Source organism: Anabrus simplex, chromosome 1, assembly GCF_040414725.1.
Source record: "Anabrus simplex isolate iqAnaSimp1 chromosome 1, ASM4041472v1, whole genome shotgun sequence".
Lineage (NCBI taxonomy): Eukaryota > Metazoa > Arthropoda > Insecta > Orthoptera > Tettigoniidae > Anabrus > Anabrus simplex.
This window is the reverse complement of record NC_090265.1, coordinates 15,320,786-15,341,449: the sequence shown is the minus strand read 5'-3', so window position 1 is coordinate 15,341,449 and position 20,664 is coordinate 15,320,786. Positions and strand designations below refer to the sequence as shown.

The window sequence follows — 20,664 nt, the reverse complement described above, 5'->3', positions numbered from 1 at the left end:
TGAATGAACGAGCGAATGTAGGTCGGTGGCAGTGTCGTGAACTCCAGTTAGGTTGTTAAGGCCACGCGCCTAGTGCTCTGGAAGGGTCCAGCTAATAATGCATCAATAGGAAACACAGTGGGCGGGTCCTCCACCTATGCCCTATCCCACTTAGGCCTTTAAGGGGGTCACGGGAGACTGGGTGGGAGAACACTGGATCGCTTCCAGACGCCTTATACATCCACCAAATTACGAAGACTTGTCACGACACTGCACTGCCCAGAGTGAAAGGATGCATGATTGAAGCTGGAAGCGTTGGCGTGCCTAGTTCTCAATATATTACCCTGCTCTAATATTAACTCTGAATATTGTATATATTTCTGTGCAAACGACCCACTAGAAGACTGGACTACATTGGCAATGTACATATCAGCAGGCTCGTCCCATATACTTTGTATAAACATGTGTGAAATGTAAATATGTAATATTTAAATAAAAAAGTTTAATCTGTTCTTATCAGCTTAATGGTTCCTCTCTTTTTCAGGAGCTGAAGCTGGTGAGCAGACCTCGAGTCTTGAGTCCTGAGTTCGAGTCCTGGTGCGACCAGCGAGGAGCGCTCCAGTTCCAGCCGTGGCAGCAGGAGCAGCCATCGAGGGACCCAGCAGCGGGGTCCACACCGAGCCCTAGGAGGGGCAGCGGCTGCAGAGGCGGCCAAGGCGGAGCGGCGGCTGCAGGGGCAGCCAAGGCGAGGCGGAGGCTGCTGGAGCAGCCCACGACTCCGGAGGGGCCAACTCCGAGGACCAGCCGGCAGCAGGCAGGGGTAAGTGATAGTTTGTAAGTTAGTTAAGGTGCTGGCCTTGCACCTACGGTCTGCCTAGCTGGACTGAGTGGAGCCGCAAACGGGTTTCATCCTGGGGTTCGACCTCTGACGGTCCCCTACAGTGCTTTAACGGCAGCCACGCGAGGCCAGCAGGTGTGAGTGTAGGCTCACCCGCTCGGACTAGCCGGACTGGTGGGTAGTCTGCGTGTGTGCGGGCTCGAACCGCTGCTCGGCGTAGCTGAGTGGTCGGTGAAGGCAGTGTGAGCGGGGCTCGATCCGCTGCTCGGCTTAGCTGGGTGGTCGGTGAAGGCTGTGAGCGGGGCACGAACCGCTGCTCAGCTTAGCCGGGTGGTCGGTGAAGGCAGTGTGTGCGGGGCTCAAACCGCTGCTCGGCGTAGCTGAGTGGTCGGTGAAAGCAGTGTGAGCGGGGCTCGAACCGCTGCTCGGCGTAGCTGAGTGGTCGGTGAAAGCAGTGTGAGCGGGGCTGGAACCGCTACTCGGCATAGCTGAGTGGTTGGCGAAGGCAGCATGAGCGGGGATCGAACTGCGGCTCGGCTTAGCTGAGTTGTCGGCGAGGGCAGCGTGAGTGGGCTGCGAACCTGGTACCAGCTTAGCCGCACCGTGGAGAGCAGCCGCATGCCGTGAATGTGTGTGTGAATCCCGTGGTTGGGGTGTGTGTGTGTGTGTGTGTGTGCGGGGTTCGAACCGCGACTCGGCTTTGCTGAGTTGGGGTGAAAACAGCCGTGTTTGTGTGTGTGTGAGTGAGTCCGGAGGTCGAACCGCGACTCGGCTTCTCTGGGTCGGAGGGAGAACGGCTGCGTGTGAGAGAGTGCGAGCACTTGCCCCTTGTGTGTGTGTGTGTGTGTGTGTGTGTGTGTGTCCGTTGTGTGTGTTGCCCCGCCAGAGCAAAGTATCGATTTTTCAGTGCTGCCTTGGCGGGCTGCAGTGTATGTGTGGGTGTGAGAGAAAGCACTTAACCCGCGCCTGCGTAGGTGGTGGTCCGCGCATGCTCAGAGACCGGCTGCGATTGTATATAGTGTATGAAGTAGGCTATTTATTGTAAATAATTTATTATGCTATATCAAATTCCACTATATGATATTGTTATATTCAGATTATATTCACAATATATATATATATATATATACACATATATTATTAATTATATATTCATCAGTACCTATATTAATATTATTAATATTATTACTATCGCTATTACCAGTTCTATTATTATTATTATTATTTATTATTATTATTATTATCTAGTCAACTTGTAAATATAGGTTTAGAAAGATCACTCCGGCAAAGTGAGAGTGACACTAGGATCTGGCCTGTATAAGTGAAATAAGTGAGATCAGTGGAAAAATCAAGTGCTAAAATCAAATAAGTGCGGCGAATAGCCAGATCCGAATCGCCGGAGTGACTTTGTTTGTACAGTGACTGTAAAAGTAACATATTTTCAGTGCTATCATTATTATTATTAGTATGTAGTGTGTATAATAATAATAATAATAATAATAATAATATCAGCCCCTTGCAAACTAAGTGTTCATTTTCCCCCCATTCTCACAATCGCAGCTGGTGATATTTACATATTCTTATTGTTAATTATCTAGTCTGGTCCATGCCAGTAGCAGATAAGTGACCACTGGCACTATCCCTACCACTATTGCCGTATCTCTATGACTATTCATATTAATATCTTTATCTATTGAAGGACTGTTCTTAATCACATATCACCCTGTGTATATGACTTATTAATCTTACTGCTCTATCACTATCACTGCAATTTCAAACACTACATCTGTATTATCCTTATAATTATTATTATCATTCATATTAATATTACTTATACAACTGCCAGTGGTCCCCACAGTGTACAATTACTTCATGTGTGAAGGTCTACTAAACTGTCCTGTACATACTTACTTTATACTCACTGTACATATTCATTGGTGTTGTTTGCTGTGTCTATCATATGTGTTGTACATAACCCCTGTAAATACTTTCAATTGTCGTGCCTGTGTCCCAACAAAATCTCCCCCTCTCATCATCAACTCGCCAAAACCTGTGATGTGGAGAGCGTAGCTTTGTTAACACGCCCATTTACAGCGTGCAGAGATTAGCCCCTACGACCAACCTACCTACCTAAAACTTCCACTCCTTCTTCCGACTCTGGGTAAGCCTATAAGTCGTCCAGATTAGGGGCGGGGGGAACCTAAGATAGTAGCTACTCTCTGAATCAAATAGGGTCAAACCGCCACACAGCACAGGCCCATCTTCGCACCACCTCACATCATCACCTAGGCTCCATTATTATTATTACTATTAATATTAGTATCAGTATTAGTAACACCTAAAATTCTTAAAATCGTCTATTGTTTACCTGTGATGTGGAGAGCTTAGGTCAGCTACCACGCCCATATACAGCGTGGGGAAAATAGCCCCCTAAACCCCAACCTACCAAAATATCTCCACTCCCCATTCCATCTTTGGGTAAGCCAGTAAGTTCAACACTAGTGGACGGGGGGCTCTTGAAGTAGGAGGCTATTTTCCTGTAATACTAGGAATCAATCTAGCCACACAGCACAGGCCCTTTTTATTTTATTTTTTATACTTAACTTTTCTTTCAGTATCAGAAAAATTTATTATTATTATTATCAATAACTTTTTTTATTCCTCCTCACTATCATCCATTTCACGTTATGTGCATGTTGATATTATATAAATAAGACTGCGCTCCAGTACCTTTTCTGGGCCAGCCCATGCACATAACATAATAATTCACTCGCCTCACAACCATTCCTTGTATCATCGCAAACCCCAGCCAAAATATGTAGCAACAAACAAGACGCGACGAGGACACCCTAATCGTGTACTTCCCTATACCGAACTTTTTGGAATGCCCAGAAGTCGAGTGCGGGGCGGTATACACAGCGGTCGAATGGACTTGTGCCAGGAGGTCAATTGTTCGGCACCTGGAGATGAAACATGGCATACGAGTGAAGTACTCGCGGTACTTCTGCAGCAAGTGTGAAGAAGACCTTCAGCAGCACCCTACTACCCACAAATGTCCGGTCCAAAGTGGACATTCCCCGGACCCCTCACCAGCCTACTGCGACCGCTGTGACGAGTTTGGCAAACGTTTCACGACAAGGAGAGGTCTAATAAATCATGTGACCGCCAACGAGTTACAGTGCCGCAAAGCAGCCCAGGGGGGCCGCCACAACACTGCCATACAGCTGAGACGTCACCATCCACCTGGGAACGAGCGAGGAGGGGTAAACCTAAACTTCAATGATTCGCCCGCAACTACCAACAGCGGGTCCCCACCTCACTCCTCCCCACTTACACCTGCTACCACCAGCAGCCCAAACTCATCCCCCTCCAACAGCTCAACCTCATCCAACACCACATCTTTGATTACAGTCTCCTCTCTTCCCTACACTCCAACAACACCCGCTACAAACCCAATAACCCCACCACCATCTCCCGATACCCCGTCCTGGCACCATGACCTGGATATCACCCCATCCACCCTCACAGAAGACGCCGCCAACGACGTCACACCCCCCAACTCGGAAGAAGGAGAAGAAGACGTCCCTGGTAGCCCCCCCAACGAGGAAGAAGAGGCGCTGGTCAACCCGCCAGGCTATCTACAGCCGAATGGCCAAGGTGAATTACACAAACACCTACCGGCCATCCAAGAGCTTCTCGCTGCCGAGGTCAATCCGGCCACATGGGACAGGTTCGAAACCGTACTGTCCCAAATCTGCAGCGACGGACGACGCCTGGTGGGCCTTAAAGAAGACAAACTTGCTGCAGAAGGCAACGGGCGACGAAACCCCGTGGACCCCAGTGACGCGAGGGATGTCCAGCTCCTCTACCGGCGCAATAGACGGCAGGCCGTCCGTACCATCTTGGACGGCCAAGGTTAGCGCTGCGCCGTCCCACCCGCCGAAGTGGAGGAGCATTTTAGGGCACTATGGACCGCCTCCCCATGCGACACTGCAATCTATGAGGACGTCGCCGACCGCAGACCAGTCCCCACCACCCCCCTCACCCACCTGGAGGTGGCAACAAAACTCAACCGTTCCGAGAGCACGGCCCCCGGCCCAGATCGATTAACCTACGACCACTGGAAGATCCTGGACCCCGAGGCCATCCTCATCACTGCCATCCTCAATGTTTGTCTTCGCCATGGGAGGATCCCCGATGTCTGGAGATAGACGAAGACTGTCCTGATCCACAAAGGAGGTGAGAAGGCTGACATCACCAACTGGCGGCCCATAACGCTCTCGGACACTCTGTATAAGCTATATACAGGGTGTCTCACTAAGCAGCTCGCCACGTGAATACTGGAAAACGAAATACTGTCTCCGGCCCCGAAGGGGTTCATGCCGCACGAGGGGGGTCTATGAGCACAACTATGTCCTAGAAGTGCTCATGGCCCAGACGAGGAAGAACGGAGGTAACCTCTGCGTCGCCTGGCTAGACTTCGCCAATGCCTTCGATATCGTGCCCCATTCAGCCATCATCAGGGCACTGGAAGCCGCAGGCGCAGCACTCGTCAACCTGGTCAGGGACATGTACCACCGCAACACCAGTGTGGTACTTACAGCAGGGGGAGCCACCAACTCCGTCCCCATAGGGGCTGGCATAAAGCAGGGCTGTCCAATCAGCGGCCTGCTTTTTAACCTCGCCATTGACCCCATCGTGCACCTCATCCAACAAGACGCAGACGAACCACGAGCGCTGGCCTATGCAGATGACATCACCATCATCGCGACGTCTCCAATCGACCTTCAGGAACGGATCAACGTCACAGAGGTGGAAGCGGCAAAATTGAACATACAACTCAACGGAACAAAATGCCGCTCAATGCACCTCTCCGGGGCCAGACCAGTTGGAACACACAACACCCAGTTCCATCTATCTTCTGGTCCAACCCGTGCCCTGGAGGATGAAGAGGACGTCACCTTCCTTGGACGTCCGGTTGGGTGGAACATCCTCCCGGACGAAGCTACCATTGATGACATCTGCGACCGTGGCGGGAAAATCCTTTCCGCCAAGCTAGCGCCGTGGCAACGCCTGGACGCCCTCCGGTCCTTTTTCTACCCATCGCTGCAGTTCCTGATGAGGACCAGGCAACTCACCAAAACGCAATGGGAGCGGGTAGATAAACATCTCTTACCCACATTAAAGAAGACGTTATCGCTCCCAGTGAATGCCACAAACGACTATATCTACGGCAGCCGTGATGCCGGCGCTTGTGGGTTTCCCAACCTTGCCGATGAGCATGACCTGGTCCTCATTGATAACGCGTTCAAACTGCTGACGACAAAGGATCGGGTTGTCAAGAGGATGGCCAAACAAGAACTGACAGACACCATTACTAAGCGGCTGCATAGGGATATCACCGATTAAGATCGAGGTGGCTATCTATCTGGAAACGAGGACGAGTACCCGCGCTGCACCAACCACTACTGCAACCCTTGGACCGTAGCCAGGCTCTCCTCCAGCAGAATGGCCGTAACATGGCAGTTTGACAACGAATGCCCTGTGGTGACTTTGGGAGAGAAGTCAGTCGCCTCCACCAAACAACTGACCCTGCTGAAGACCCTAAAGAAAGCTCGACGCGCTGACGGCAACAGAACTACAACGGAAGCTGAACCAGGGCAAAGTCATGGAATGTGTCGCATTAGCGGGTAGAGTGAGCTCCCACTTCATCACCACCAGAGAATTTACCCGCTTCGTTGACTGGCGTTTCGTGCACAAGGCCCGGCTCAACCTCCACCTTTTGAACGGTGCCAAGCCCTGGAGAGCCAACGCCCCTCAGCGGGAGCAAAACTGCCCGGCCAGTGGGTAGAATCTCTCCCCCACGTCTTGTGTTACTGCATGGTGCACTCAGCCACCATGCAGCAGCGAGACAACGCCATAGTGGAGAGAATGTCCCGTGCAGCCGCCTACGGACACTCCGTGCCATACAAGAACCAGCCCCCCCGTCCCGAACATTGACCTGCGACCAGACCTGGTAATAGTCCGCAGTGGTGTCTGCACCATCATAGACGCCACGGTCGCATTCGACAACCGCCGACGCGCCTTCGAGGCCAAGAAGACGAAGTACGAACCCCTACGACGAGCATTACTCGACCGGTATAGGGAAGTGAATATCGAGGCTGTCGTTGTCGGAGCCCTAGGCTCCTGGGACACAGGCAACGACAAATTCATCAGTCGCATTAGCAGCCGCTCCTATGTCAAACTGATGAAAAAGTTCATCGTGAGCGACAACATCAGATACAGTAGGGACATTTATAAGACCCACCTGAACTCCGCCCCTAGGGCGGATCAGAACTGAACCCTGATGGTGCCGCTCGCGATGGGCTTCTTTATATATTGTATTGAACATATTGTAAATATTGTAAAGGGCATTATCAATGTAAGGGTATAACAACTTTGTATTAATGTAAGGAACCAATAAATGGCGAGCTGGCTTCAGACCCATTATGCTGATAAGCTAACAAGAGATGAATACAATCTGTTCTTATCAGCTTAATATCTGCTACATCATGCATCGCATGACCAGGATATTAAACTTATTTTTGGAAATCAACGGAGTGCTAGGGGCTTGCTCCACCTCTGTCACGGGTTGGCCTGGCATTGCAGTACAGTCGGGATCGGCCCACCCTAAAACAAAAAAGCAAAAATAAGTTCAATATTCTGGTACTTGTTCATTTTATTACTTGTTTATAAAAATGTTGCATTATAATAATAATAATAATAATAATATGGATCGATGTAAGATTTGTACTGTAGCCTATGTCTTTGTTTATTTCCTTGTATGTTTGTTGGTCTGACTTCTTTCTCACTACTGTAATGTTAAACACTTTTTCTGTCAACTCCTGTGTACCCTAATTATTATGTTATGTATGTTTGTGGTTGTTTTTCATTGTCACTACTCCTGCCCTCAAGCTCTTGTGGGTAAGTTACCAAATTATAATAATAATAAAAAGAAGAAAGTAGAAGATTATCTTGTAATGGTCCTGGACATAGGTTCATACTTATTTGTGTCTGTCTCTGTGTGTGTGTGTGTGTGTGTGCGTGTGTGTGAGAGAGAGAGAGAGAGAGACGTTTACCTTGCAGGGGAAGACAAAATAGTCAAAACACTTGTCCCAATCGGAATAGTAAAGGGGTAGGAAGGATTTATTTCCCTGTTTTTTTTTTTTTTTTTTTTTTTAAGGGTAACCTCCGCTCTGCTACGTTATGAGAAAGGACCTTTCCGTAACTTAGCAACAGGAGTATACCCTCATGCACCGTACAGCTCAAGGACATTGTTCGGAAGCTTCAGCAAAACAAGGGAAAGTGAAATGGGGCAGGCTCCTTTCTTATTCTCAGCAGATGGCTCCTCACGCAAGTCTCGGACGCCATTCTACCCTTACCTGTACTACTACTACGCACTATGCATATGCGGGGCTGACAAAACAATCATATTAAATGTGGGTGGGGTGTAGCGATAATAATAATTAGTTAAATGGCTTATTACAGCTATAATAATATTAATAGTACGTAGTTGCGATAGAATTAAATGAGGGGAGTGAACACTTGAATTACATGGGGCTGGTGGAGTTTAGAAACAGATAGTAATAATATTGATGATGGTATTAATAAGAATAATAGGAGATATTGTTGACTAATATTGTCTCTGGCATTCATTACCTGTGACCGATCCCGCCACCGAGCTACTGGTTTGTACACTGTGGGCTACTCACCTACACTGAATCTCTAATATATACACTTCTTGATGGGTCAGGCGGTATACATCTTTCACTTTCACTGCTTGGTGCGCGAATGGCATTTGTTGGCCGCTAGCTACGAGGTATGTTACAGGCGTGAAGGGAAGAAGCAGGCCCGCCAACCTATATAGAGGGAAGTACACCAGGGTGGAGGGAACCTTTCCTTTTTTCCTGGGGCCGTAAGGGGGAAAGGGCTAAATATAATTTATTACAAGACAGGGAGGGTCATGCACACGAATAAATACAGATCGATCTGCCATAATTCATAAAATTCAAAATAGCGAAAGTTAAGGAAGAGGGAGAGAATTTCACGTTTCATTATATGCACACGTTTATCCCATTCAATCCCACACTCCCACTAGCTCTCCGGTACTCCCTTGCACTCGCACAGTCCTTCCCGCTAACCTACACAGTCTAGCACTTCGCCTACCCTATCCCACTGACTTCCCCACACTCACAATCCCACCTCTGAGACCCGTGACCCGTCAGGGGTGAGACCCTGTACCAGCAAGGGCTTTGGCCCTCCCACCAGGCCTTGATAAGCGCGGGCATCAACGTCTTGAGACGTGGCTGGTGAGCCACAAGATCGCTTTCTATTGGTCACCTAGCGAGCATTGAACTTACCAGCTGGCTGAAGTTTCCACAAAAATTTAAGCTGATAAGAACAGAAAGAGTTAGGATGTTTAACTGCTGACTGTTCTGATCACTACAATAAAGGATAGTCGGGCACCTGTTATTTATAACATTTTGATTTACACGCGTATATGCATTCCTAACAAATATCTAGAGTTTCATTATTTACAATAACAACACTAGGCTGTCTGCTCCTTCGCAACCATAGAGGTTGCCTCAAGAAGTTCTCTGGCTATCATTGTACAGCATTGAGCCAACCCTCCTCCTTTCTCCGGGCTTGGGACTGGCAACAGCAACTACTGAGCTACTCAGTCCACCCAGTAGGTACTGCAGGCGAAGGTTCTTTTCTTATATTTATACCCAGGGTTGTTATGTACTTGCTGAATGTGTTGCTTGAGCAACACCTTTTTATTGAATTTTCGACCGCATCGGACGCATAGAAACTGCGGGTCAGAGTGGTGCATCATTTTGACATACAATCTCAGCGACTGCATGCCATGCATAACAGCAATATCGTAATGGTTTCCACTGTTGTAAATATTCACTGATATTGTGATATAAGGCAGGAGTCTGAGAAGACGGTACTAAACACGAACTGTATCGCCATGAAATAGTGCATGGAGAGTTGATCTCACCAGCAGATTACTGCATTCGTCTGAACCAGTCCTCCAATCTCAAATATAGTCACACTATCGTAAGGCTTGTTTTATCCTGCCTTTTTTGCATATCTTTATTATAATTCTGGTGAAGTTTATATTAGGTGGAATACAAAAGCAATGCCTGTTTTTTCAAACAACTTTGAAGTAGCATTACATGAAAACGCACTCTCAGATTTTCATGAAATTTAGGTGGATTGTGGAATGCACTGCCAGTATTGTAAATATATTTCTTAAATTTTATTACTTTACACGCTTTGAAAGAAAGAGTTATTGCTTTTGAAAAAGGCTGTTAGTTTCATACTGGGTGGTCTTCCGAGATTGAGTTCGAGAAAGGTCTGTAGTATTTTGTTTCAAATCGTTGACCGAAAACGTACAATGGTTTATGTATTTTGTACCTATTTTTATTTGAAAGCGAGCGATAGGCGCTCTGGCGTGAAATCAGCTTGCTCTAGGAAGGGGTAGTACAACAGGTAAGGGCAGTTAGCACAAGTCTGAATGTGTTCAATTATATTTTTGTGCTCACATGCTACATTAGAAAAAATTTCGAACTGTTTTGTCGCATATTTACAGTTTTTACATTTCCCACCAGAAGTGGGTTTTTCCTTGAAAATTTTGAATTCTTAATATTAAAGTAATTTTAATTCTAACTTTTATCTATTAATACATTTGTATAATTTACACTTACGGTGCATAACTTATACATTCTATTTTATTGAAATCAGTGGCATAAAAAATATTTTCCAAAAAAATGAAAGAAATAGTAAGATTGACAAAAATATAATTTTTCTCTATATGTGATGAAGTTGGTACCATTTACAACACAATGACATTATTTTACAGCAGTTTCACCTATCAAAATATATTCAGGGTATGGTGCAGTCGAGTTTTTCATCGTGCTCAATCTCCATATCTTTTCCAGTACAAATAATAAACAAAATAAAACAGTTTTCAGGAAACCAAAGAGTCTCTAGGTTATGCCTTGCCACTTATGCAATTTCGAGTTTTCCTTTACGCCTATATTTTCCGAAACGAATAAGCTGTACTTGTTCATTTCTGACACTATGAAGTTCATAATACTACAATCAACAATTTCTTTGAAAATCGACACTTCAAGTTTGGAATTAATGTCATTCTCATTCAAATGAAGATTATCATTAACCCCTGAATTTGTGGGTTCAAAATGAGCAGAAAGCGTAGAAAGAAACCTGCCTACAGAACTCCACTTTCTTCCGTCGGTTTGAACAGCTAACGGCTTAGCCTTCTTAGCGACAGTGGAGCGCTGCACTTCGTCCTCAATTTTTGTGACGTCTTCCGGGGAATAACCAATTTCACTCTCACCGGACACAATCCAACACCATCATAAATATCAATTTCGTCACACTCCTTGTTAGTCAAAATATCACATATCTTGCAGAACAAGCTCGCATCCTCGATTCTATCCCGCCATTACAACGTGTATTTGTTTACTACCAGAGTGGTTGTTTCTACGAAAACCAGAGGTGGTAAAAAAGAAAACTAATGTGTGTTGTCAAGGAATAGTCGTGAAATGCACTCAATGGAAACAATAGAAAAGAGTTCCCGAGCGTGGTAATTTTTCGCACAATCATGTAAGAATTTAGGTTACGTAACTGCGGATGCTCGAGAGAACTTCATCACAGAACATATGAGATGTGATAAAACACGGAATAATGTTCACTGAACATGTCAAACATACCCCAACCTTGTTTTAAAAACCCGCCAGTACGATGTAACGGAACAATTTCAAACATTCAACACGAAACTGTTCAGGCGCAAACTTTGAGAACGTAAATAGACGGCAGTACTGCTCATTGGGTTAATAGATTGTTTTTTGTAGATTTAGAATATCATATACTGTATAATGGTTACTATTTACAATGTAATGTAACTGTTTGCGTAAGTCATTTATTCATCTACATCTGATATATCATCACTGATGTGGAAATTATCGTCACTTTCAGAATCAGAGTTCTCAATATCAATAATAAGAGGCTGGGCCATTGACGTATGTTTTCAGAGAGATGACCTTTCTCCCAATAATAATTCTCCAATTTTCTGTGCATGTATTACACACCTTTACCAAAGTTTAGGTGTCACGGAATGTAAAGTTTCCGCACACACATCTGATCACATTTTAACGGTTCCATATTTCTTGTGCAATTGCTATTTTATTTTATTTCTCATGTAAGCTCAAATGAGTTCTATGGTATTTAGCAACCACATAACCTAACTTCTGAAAAATCGAGCGATCTTTAGCAATATTATTTAACTACTAGCATTCAACATATTTATAATTCGCCTCGGTATTATTAAGGTGCGGTATTCTTACGCAGATACGACATAAGGAAACACTTCTCAAGGCTTCAGGTCTAGTTCAGTGTTTAATATGAATGATAATGATCTAGGTTCAAGGAGATTAACCGACGATTATTCGGCAGTCAAATCTGAACTTGGATCAAGACAAGATGATCTTAGGTTAGCGTTTATACAACGGAAAATCGAAGTTCAACTTGACTCAGATCAAATGTTTTATACAACCGGGCCTTAGCGTGATCAGTCAGGGCAGCTTTTGTTGATATACTGAAGTCCCAGAGGCATCAGGAGACAGATATATGTTTATTTTCTCTATCCAGGAAATAATATTAGTCTTTAGCCAAGCCATCGTTGGGTTTTTTGTTTCCTGGTCAAGCATCGTATCACAATAACCGACTTCGGTGGGAGTTTCATTAAAATCTTGGAAACCATTCTTCAAAATACCGAGAATTCATCTCCTTGTGATTGTTTCCAGTGCCTTTCCTTCCTACAAAGCAGAGGTCCACCCCTTCCAAATAGCCATTTTCACTACCTATACGTAGTATAATTACACGTCTTCCGAGATGGTGTTCTAAAGCCCCCTCTCCATCCGAAAATCTCCTGCATATGACCGCGATAGTAGTCGCAGTTTCAGGAATTACGATTCAACGCTTCTATTACTTTTTCTTGTCAGGCATATTTAACCACGTGATTTTGATCACACCGAGTCTCATCAATGTAATACACTTCATACCCACTTTCTCCGAGTCATCGTAATTTTCTTAAAAATGCATGCCTGAAGCAGCAAGACACTAGTTCCATAAGAACAGGCTTTTTGTTTTATTTTTTAAAACCTAAAACCCATACCTTTAATCAGTTGACAAAGCTGTGTAGGCTACACGACATAATTCGTAAGTTCGGCATTTTTTTCCATGTTTATCCTTATGTTTTATAATAGTTGGAAACAGTTTACAGTTTCGCCAGAAAGAACTCTTCAATAGACCTGCCAATTACTCCAATAGCATTTACTGTCTCTGAACACCAACACATCTTGCATATTCTCAAATTGGCACTTGTTATATAACACAATTAATGTACCTTTATAACTCTGTGTTTACTAATTCTAACACTTGGTTTAAAAATACTGTCACTTGACCAACCCACGCTTGTTCCAGAACGTAAATTATGGAAAGTTTGAGATGAGTACCCCATAGTTTTCACTAACATATAAAACACCAAGCCGCCACAAGTGATGACACAAAGTGCCTAAGCACACTACATTTGTAGATCAGTACCACACATCACATTCCAAAAACATTTCAATCAACCACGTTCCACAAACGTTTTAAGGCAAGTTCACTCTCACCAAAGTTTTAAGTCAACCATGTTGCACGAAAGTTACATGTCATCTCATATTCAACAAAAGTTTCAAGTCAAGCACACTCCAAAGTTTCAACTCAACCTCCCCTCCTTAAAATGTTATATCTCCTGTTCCTACCGGTCTTCAGTCAACTACACTCCACAAAAGTTACATCATCTCTCTTCCACTGTTTTAAGTCAAGACTTCCGCTCTTTTCTCACATGTCTAAACAGACCTCGCCTTCCCCTACTCTTACATGGTACATTTAGATTGATCCTGGCCATCCAATCATGAGTGGAAGATCCTCTCGCCATACCAAGAATATGTCCCGAACTTCTTCCCAGGCCCAAATTAATGACAACCAGGCCGCATCTTCGAAATCTGGGCTGTCCGCACAATTCGCAGAAATTTTCAGAGTTGAAAATAGTTCTTCCATCCACTTGAACAAAACAAATTACTGATATCACATATGAAAACCTTCCAGCTTAAAATATTAAGAATAAGTACACGAATGAAATAATAACAATAATATCCACTTCCGACTACAATGCGAAGGTGCGAGATATATATATATACCATAACAAATTAAGTGATTTTTGTCATATAAATGCATATTGTAGTTTTTTTCATAAGGTCATATTTTGAGCTGGGGGGGCCGATGACCTTCGATGTTAGGCCCCTTTAAACAACAAGCATCATCATCACATCATCATATTTTGAGCTATTTTCACAGAAACATATTTTGGCAATTTGACGATAGCTGTAGGTGTGCAAAATTATCTTCAACTTACCGAATGTGATTTAGTGTTCACAAAACTGCTTCTCTGTATCACATCTGCAGTTATTAGAAGTGGAATAGCCTTTGTATAGAATTAAGGTCATAGACCTCACCGCACCTTTAACCCCACCCACTGTACACGGCAACTGGTCTCCCAGATAGACACAAATAATCCTGAAAAACCCATCCCGGCAATGAACTAATTACTTCTGGCAATCGCTCACTTGTCTTTGTTCAGATATTAGAACCTCAACCTTGTTTCACTTGCAGAAGCGTCAGTTTACACTGAATCGTATCCCAGCACACATTTCAGTATGCCTAAGGAAAAGTGTTCTACTAGCGTTAAGTTACGAAGCTTTGTTAAAGAATTTGGAGAAGGACATTTCTGTACAGACGGTTTAGTTCCATTTTGCAAGTTGTGTGCGTTAAAGTCAAGACTGAAAAACTTTTAATGGCCAACAACACCAACATGACAAAACACAGCAGCAATATCAAACAACACGTCGATAAGAAAAGACAGCAATTGATATTCGATAAGGCTGTTGCATCTTGAGCGATGGATAGATGTTTGGATTTTGCAAAGGAACTTTGTGAGATGGAGTCTCCAACATTTCTCTAAACAAGGGGAACAATCACCAGTTCAAGAATTTCCTGGAAAAATACACAAAAATCTGTTCCTACAGAATAAACATGGTGAAAAAACTTAATCACATTGCTACAAAGATGCTCGAAATTGAATATGACAGTGTAGCAGACAATAAGATTTTGACATTGCTACAAAGATGCTCGAAATTGAATATGACAGTGTAGCAGACAATAAGATTTTGATATCTACCGATGAGATAGACACTGCAGGTAGATATATAGGGAATGTAATTATTGGAACACTCCGAGCTGAAAGCCCGGGAGATATTTTTCTACTAACTTCAGAAGTCTGAGGGCAAATCATTCAGATTGAGAATCTTTGTTGATAATGCACTAAAAAATTCGTGGAAGAATGAAATGAAACTGAAAAAATATTCTCTTTGTTACTGATGCTGCTCCGAACGCGGTGAAAGCCGCTGAAGGCCTCATGATGTCATATCGCAGAATGACTAGCCTCATATGCCTTGCACATGCTCTGCATAGGGTGGCATTAGAAATTAGTGGAAATTTACCTGAAGTCGATAAATTAATATCCAATGTCAAAATAATTTTTTGAAAGCACCACCTCAAGTTGAGACATTCAAGGAAATAGCTCCTTTGACACCACTCCCTCCACAGCCAGTTCTAACTAGGTGAGGGACAGGGGATTCAATCCCAGGATCCGACCACTTTTCAATCCCCTAGTTTTCGGGACTAAGTTTTCCGGATCCCGCGATCTTTGGGATTATCATCATTTTAAAAAATTTGTAAAACAGACTGCGTGAAGCGAACTCTCAGCGAGTTATTTATGCGCCTTTTCCGTGTGTAAATGCCTGTTCTCGTTCAGCGCATGACTGTATTGTTCATCCCCTACGTGCGTGAAAGTCTGACCACAATGCGTGCATTAGTACAATTCCCTTCCCGTGTGAGTGAGATGAGTGAATGCCTTACCACACTTGATTCATAAGGCAAAGATTTCTCCCGTGAGTGGTACTTCCTGCTGGATGCGAGAGTAGAGCTACAGTAAATTTGCTTCACTGTTCAACAGACCGACATGTAACTAGCCTGCTACGTACGTTACTGTGGTTTGTTTTGCCAGCTGATTTTAGTAGTGTTTGCGCCAACAGATTGAGAGGTTGTTTGTGAAAACCTGCACTTCTTATTACCTGAGTTGTTTGTTGTTTAGTTAACTTGTAATTAGTAGGTACTTGAATTTAAGGATATTAATAACAAAAGAATTTAATACTTGCAGTTCTGAGAAATTATATCTATATGGCACTAATGTAGTCCTTTTCTCTTTAAAGGTATTTATAACCGACTATAGTGATTATGTCCCTAGAGAAGGTTTTTACATCAAACATAAAAAAGACCGAGATGCAACGTCTGTGTGGAGCCATTTTTTGGTCGCTAAAGATAGCAAAACAGCCCAGAGTAAGATACTGCCCGACTATACTAAAAACCTTAGGAGGTCTACCAAAGGACTACGCACCCTTCTTTCAACCAAACATGGCAAAAAGTTATTACTAGAAGGCCGTCCTCATCAACTAGCCAAAGTGGCGAAGAACCACTGGCATTGGAGAGAAATCATAGTTCAGTTCAGGACTTTTGTTAAAACTGTTAAATTAGATGACGTTTTAGTGCGAATGACTGCCTTAGATGGCTTTCCTTCTTGTGTCCTTTTAACCTCAAAGGATTTGAGAGCGGAATTATTATCAAAAGGATATTTAGATTTACCGAAAGCTCCTTCAACAGTCCGTGTTGTCAATTACAGCTAAAGAATTAAAAAGCATATAAATGCTGAATTAGCTATTCTAAAAACTGAAGGCTAGCGCTTCAATTTGAGCTTTGATGAATGGACATAGACTTCTAACAAAAGGTACATGAACGTAAATATTCATTCCGAGAAAAAGTTTTGGAGTTTAGGCCTTATTCGTATTGATGCATCTTTGAGGGCAGAAACATGTGTTGGTCTTTTAAAAGAGCGCTTTTCTCAATTCGACATTTCACTGGACAGCGAAGTCATTGCAATCGTAACAGACGGTCCAAATGTCATGCTCAAAGTCGGATAAGTTGTCAATGCAGAGCACCAAGTTTGTTTTGCTAATGGCATTCATTTAAGCCGATTACGATTTACTTTATAAAGAAAGTATACCCTGTATACCAGCTTCAGAAAATGAGTCCACTGAGCTCCATTATGCAGACTCAGATGATGATGATGATGATGACAAAGATCTTGAATCAGGATTAGACCTTGAAGAAAGAGAAAAGTGCCCGGATTTGACGAATGACTAGAACATCAAGGATGTAAAAAAAAAAGTTCGCAGAGTGATTCTTATTTTCAGAAGAGCGTCCTTGAAGATAGAGCATGGCAAGGTCAGTTTTCTGCTTGACTGCAAAACCAGATGAAACAGCCTCTAAACAATGCTAGAGCGTTGTGCTTTCTTGAAATTTAGCGTCACAAAGCCGCTTATAGATTTGAATTATCCAGTCCAGTTGGAAGACTCCGATTTCGAGCTCAACAATGAAATCATTAAAGTCTCGGCTCCAGTCCATTAACTGTAGAAGCTCTGTCGCACTGATGCAAATTTATGCACAGCTGATGCTGTCCTTAACTTTCTTTTTAAGCAGTTAAATGACAATAGCTCCGAGTTGGCTTCTAAATTCAAGATACATTTACAAAAGCGCATGGAAGATCGCCGAAGAAATGACTTTAGTAGCATATTATGCTGCCTACAAAATCCTCATAGTGACAAACGTGGTGTTGGCGTTCGATGATGAAATAAAGCGTAAAATTTGAAGTCCGAGCAAAGTCCTGATAAAAGAACAGATTGTTTCTTTGAGAGATTAAATGGTAAAAAATGACAGAGGAAGAGCAAAATATGCAAGTCGGACCTACAAATACAGAAAAAAAAGTGATTTGACGCTGAAAGAAAAGCTTCAGCTGGAAACAGAAAACAGCATGAAAATTAGGTCTCCTGAAGCATCAAATGAAAATCAATTGTCCAGAATTTTTAAGAAGGAAATGAACCTATACAAGTCTTCAAATTCTACTCGGAGCTATAACCTATAGCAGGCTTATAAGTATTTACTAACGAATTCTCCAATTTCCATCGAACCTGAACGCGCTTTCTCAGCAGCTGCATACATGTGCAAGAAACTGAGAAGCAGGCTTGGTGATGAGACACTGGACAAGTTATTTCACAGATCATATTTTCGCAATTCAAATTAGAAAGTTCCTATTAAATTAGTTTTCTTTATATTTACAAGAAATGTGAACTGTGACTGATTAATGTTATTTCTAAATAGTTTTTTGCTAAGAAACTTTCTACCCACTTATTACGTTGTTACATGAAAGCCGTCTATTTAGTCTTTATGTAAGTTTAAAGAGATCTCACTGATTCTTGGAAAAGAATATTTCTAACATAGAGACAGTGATTTTAAATCTGGTTGGTCTGACTCAAAGTCTGATTAGTTAGAGAGAGATTAGCTAGATGTATACTGTAAAATATGTTTATTTTTTCTGAATTTCGATTTGCTGATTAAATAGCTGATTTCTGTAAGATTTTCTTATTTTTTATTTGTAACCTTCAATCCCGGGACTGACCAAGTGTAATCCGGAAATCAGAAATAAGGGCCGGGATCGAATTCCCTAGGGACGTACCTCGATGCTGCGAAAACTACTACACTGTCAAAACCATTAATGGCTTCAACAAAGATGATGCCTCTTCTATTAAGATTGCGCAGGAATTGTTTGTCAGAAAGTCTGCGATATATTAAGTAGAACTTTGGAATTATATCGAGTGCAATTAGTTGTTTAGATGCTGGAAGCTTTGAAATTCATGCAAGTATTGAAATTGTGAGAAGTGTCAAATTTTCAGTACAATAATCATATGAAATAGTTGGCAACAGTGTAAAACAAACTTCAAATTGTGCTTAATTGAAACTACGGTTTTCGCCATGAGCACATGACAAATGTTCTTACAGAAGGTAACCAGTACACTTCAAGGCGAGGGCATACTCGCAGCAGTGATTTACCAATATTTAAATATGCACCAATAACATCTTGTGACTTAGAAAAGAGCTTCTCTTCTTACAAGAATGTGTTAAGGATACCTACCAACTTTACAAAACAGAAAATCAGGAGATACAATTGGTCAAAACTGCTTATTCTGCATGTCTTGTGCACAATACAAGAGTACTATGGTATATAACACTTATTGTCTCAAAACCCGACTGCTGCTACACGAGGCTACAAGGCTAAAAATCACATATTCCCTTACAGGAAGTAAGAGAGCCAGATGATTGGTCTCTGATAAGCCTTCTGAAAATAGTATAAACTCATGCTCAACACGAGTTAATCAGTCATGCATTTGGATGCCATTACTTACCAATGCATACATTATTATATTTCAGCATGCACACATGCGATTATGCTAAACGCAATGCAAGTAGTAAATTAAAATGTTCCCAGAATTGCCTCCAAATGGCTTCTAAAATCTCTAGAAGTCACTAGCCGCTATCTTTGACATTCTGTCACTAAATTACTAAAAAAAGACTCCAAATCTAGCAACTAGTCTCTGGAATCGAATAGAATGATGTGAACGAAAAGGAGCATAGCACGCAAGAACAAAAGATGTAGATGTGAATTAGGCCTTCGTCCAACCAACCACTTTTGTAGGTCTTCTACTCCACAGGCAGTACGGCGTGCTCATGAGAGTGCTACCATCTTTGCATATGCCTGAACCCAATGCGAGGAGACGTTCCCGACCACCGGGGGACTTAGGAACCATCTTCAGTGGCACCGCGATCAGGAGATCGCAGCCAGAACGAGGTAGCCTTACCAAAACCGGCTACGAGGTAGTCACGCAGAACGAGGGGCGGTGGTGTTCAGGTACCGGATTGGGTCGATGATCCAGCTGTGCCCGCATCGGTGGTTGCTGTACGGGTTGACGATCCTGCTGTGCCAGCACTGGTGGTTGCTGTACGGGTTGACGATCCTGCTGTGCCCGCATCGGTGGTTGCTGTACGGGTTGACGATCCTGCTGTGCCCGCACTGGTGGTTGCTGTACGGGTTGACGATCCTGCTGTGCCCGCATCGGTGGTTGCTGTACGGGTTGACGATCCTGCTGTGCCCGCATCGGTGGTTGCTGTACGGGTTGACGATCCTGCTGTGCCCGCACTGGTGGTTGCTGTACGGGTTGACGATCCTGCTGTGCCCGCATCGGTGGTTGCTGTACGGGTTGACGATCCTGCTGTGCCCGCACTGGTGGTTGCTGTACGGGTTGATGATCCAGCTGTGCCCGCATCGGTGGTTGCTGTACGGGTTGACGATCCTGCTGTGCCCGCATCGGTGGTTGCTGTACGGGTTGACGATCCTGCTGTGCCCGCACTGGTGGTTGCTGTACGGGTTGACGATCCTGCTGTGCCCGCATCGGTGGTTGCTGTACGGGTTGACGATCCTGCTGTGCCCGCATCGGTGGTTGCTGTACGGGTTGACGATCCTGCTGTGCCCGCACTGGTGGTTGCTGTACGGGATGACGATCCTGCTGTGCCCGCATCGGTGGTTGCTGTACGGGTTGATGATCCTGCTGTGCCCGCACTGGTGGTTGCTGTACGGGTTGACGATCCTGCTGTGCTCGCACTGGTGGTTGCTGTACGGGTTGACGATCCTGCTGTGCCCGCACTGGTGGTTGCTGTACGGGTTGACG

General features: G+C 43.8%; 1 protein-coding gene, 1 long non-coding RNA gene and 1 other non-coding gene across 3 annotated transcripts in view; all 3 read left to right on the top strand.

Moving 5' to 3' along the window:
* The window catches only part of LOC136857385 (uncharacterized), a 36,377-nt gene extending 16,643 nt beyond the window's left edge, over positions 1-19,734 (top strand). Inside the window, exons 2-3 of the mRNA XM_067136432.2 lie at positions 524-799; positions 19,651-19,734. Of these exons, the coding sequence (XP_066992533.2) occupies positions 524-799; positions 19,651-19,698 (324 nt within the window). The 3' untranslated portion in view covers positions 19,699-19,734. The remainder of the gene's footprint in view (positions 1-523; positions 800-19,650) is intronic.
* On the top strand, positions 7,299-7,490 carry LOC136859217 (U2 spliceosomal RNA). The gene has a single exon (XR_010858929.2). It is a non-coding gene; the product is annotated as a U2 spliceosomal RNA (small nuclear RNA).
* On the top strand, positions 16,081-17,512 carry LOC136859497 (uncharacterized). Its single transcript, XR_010859039.2, has 2 exons — positions 16,081-16,160; positions 16,261-17,512. It is a non-coding gene; the product is annotated as an uncharacterized lncRNA (long non-coding RNA).
* Positions 19,735-20,664: the final 930 nt, after the last annotated feature.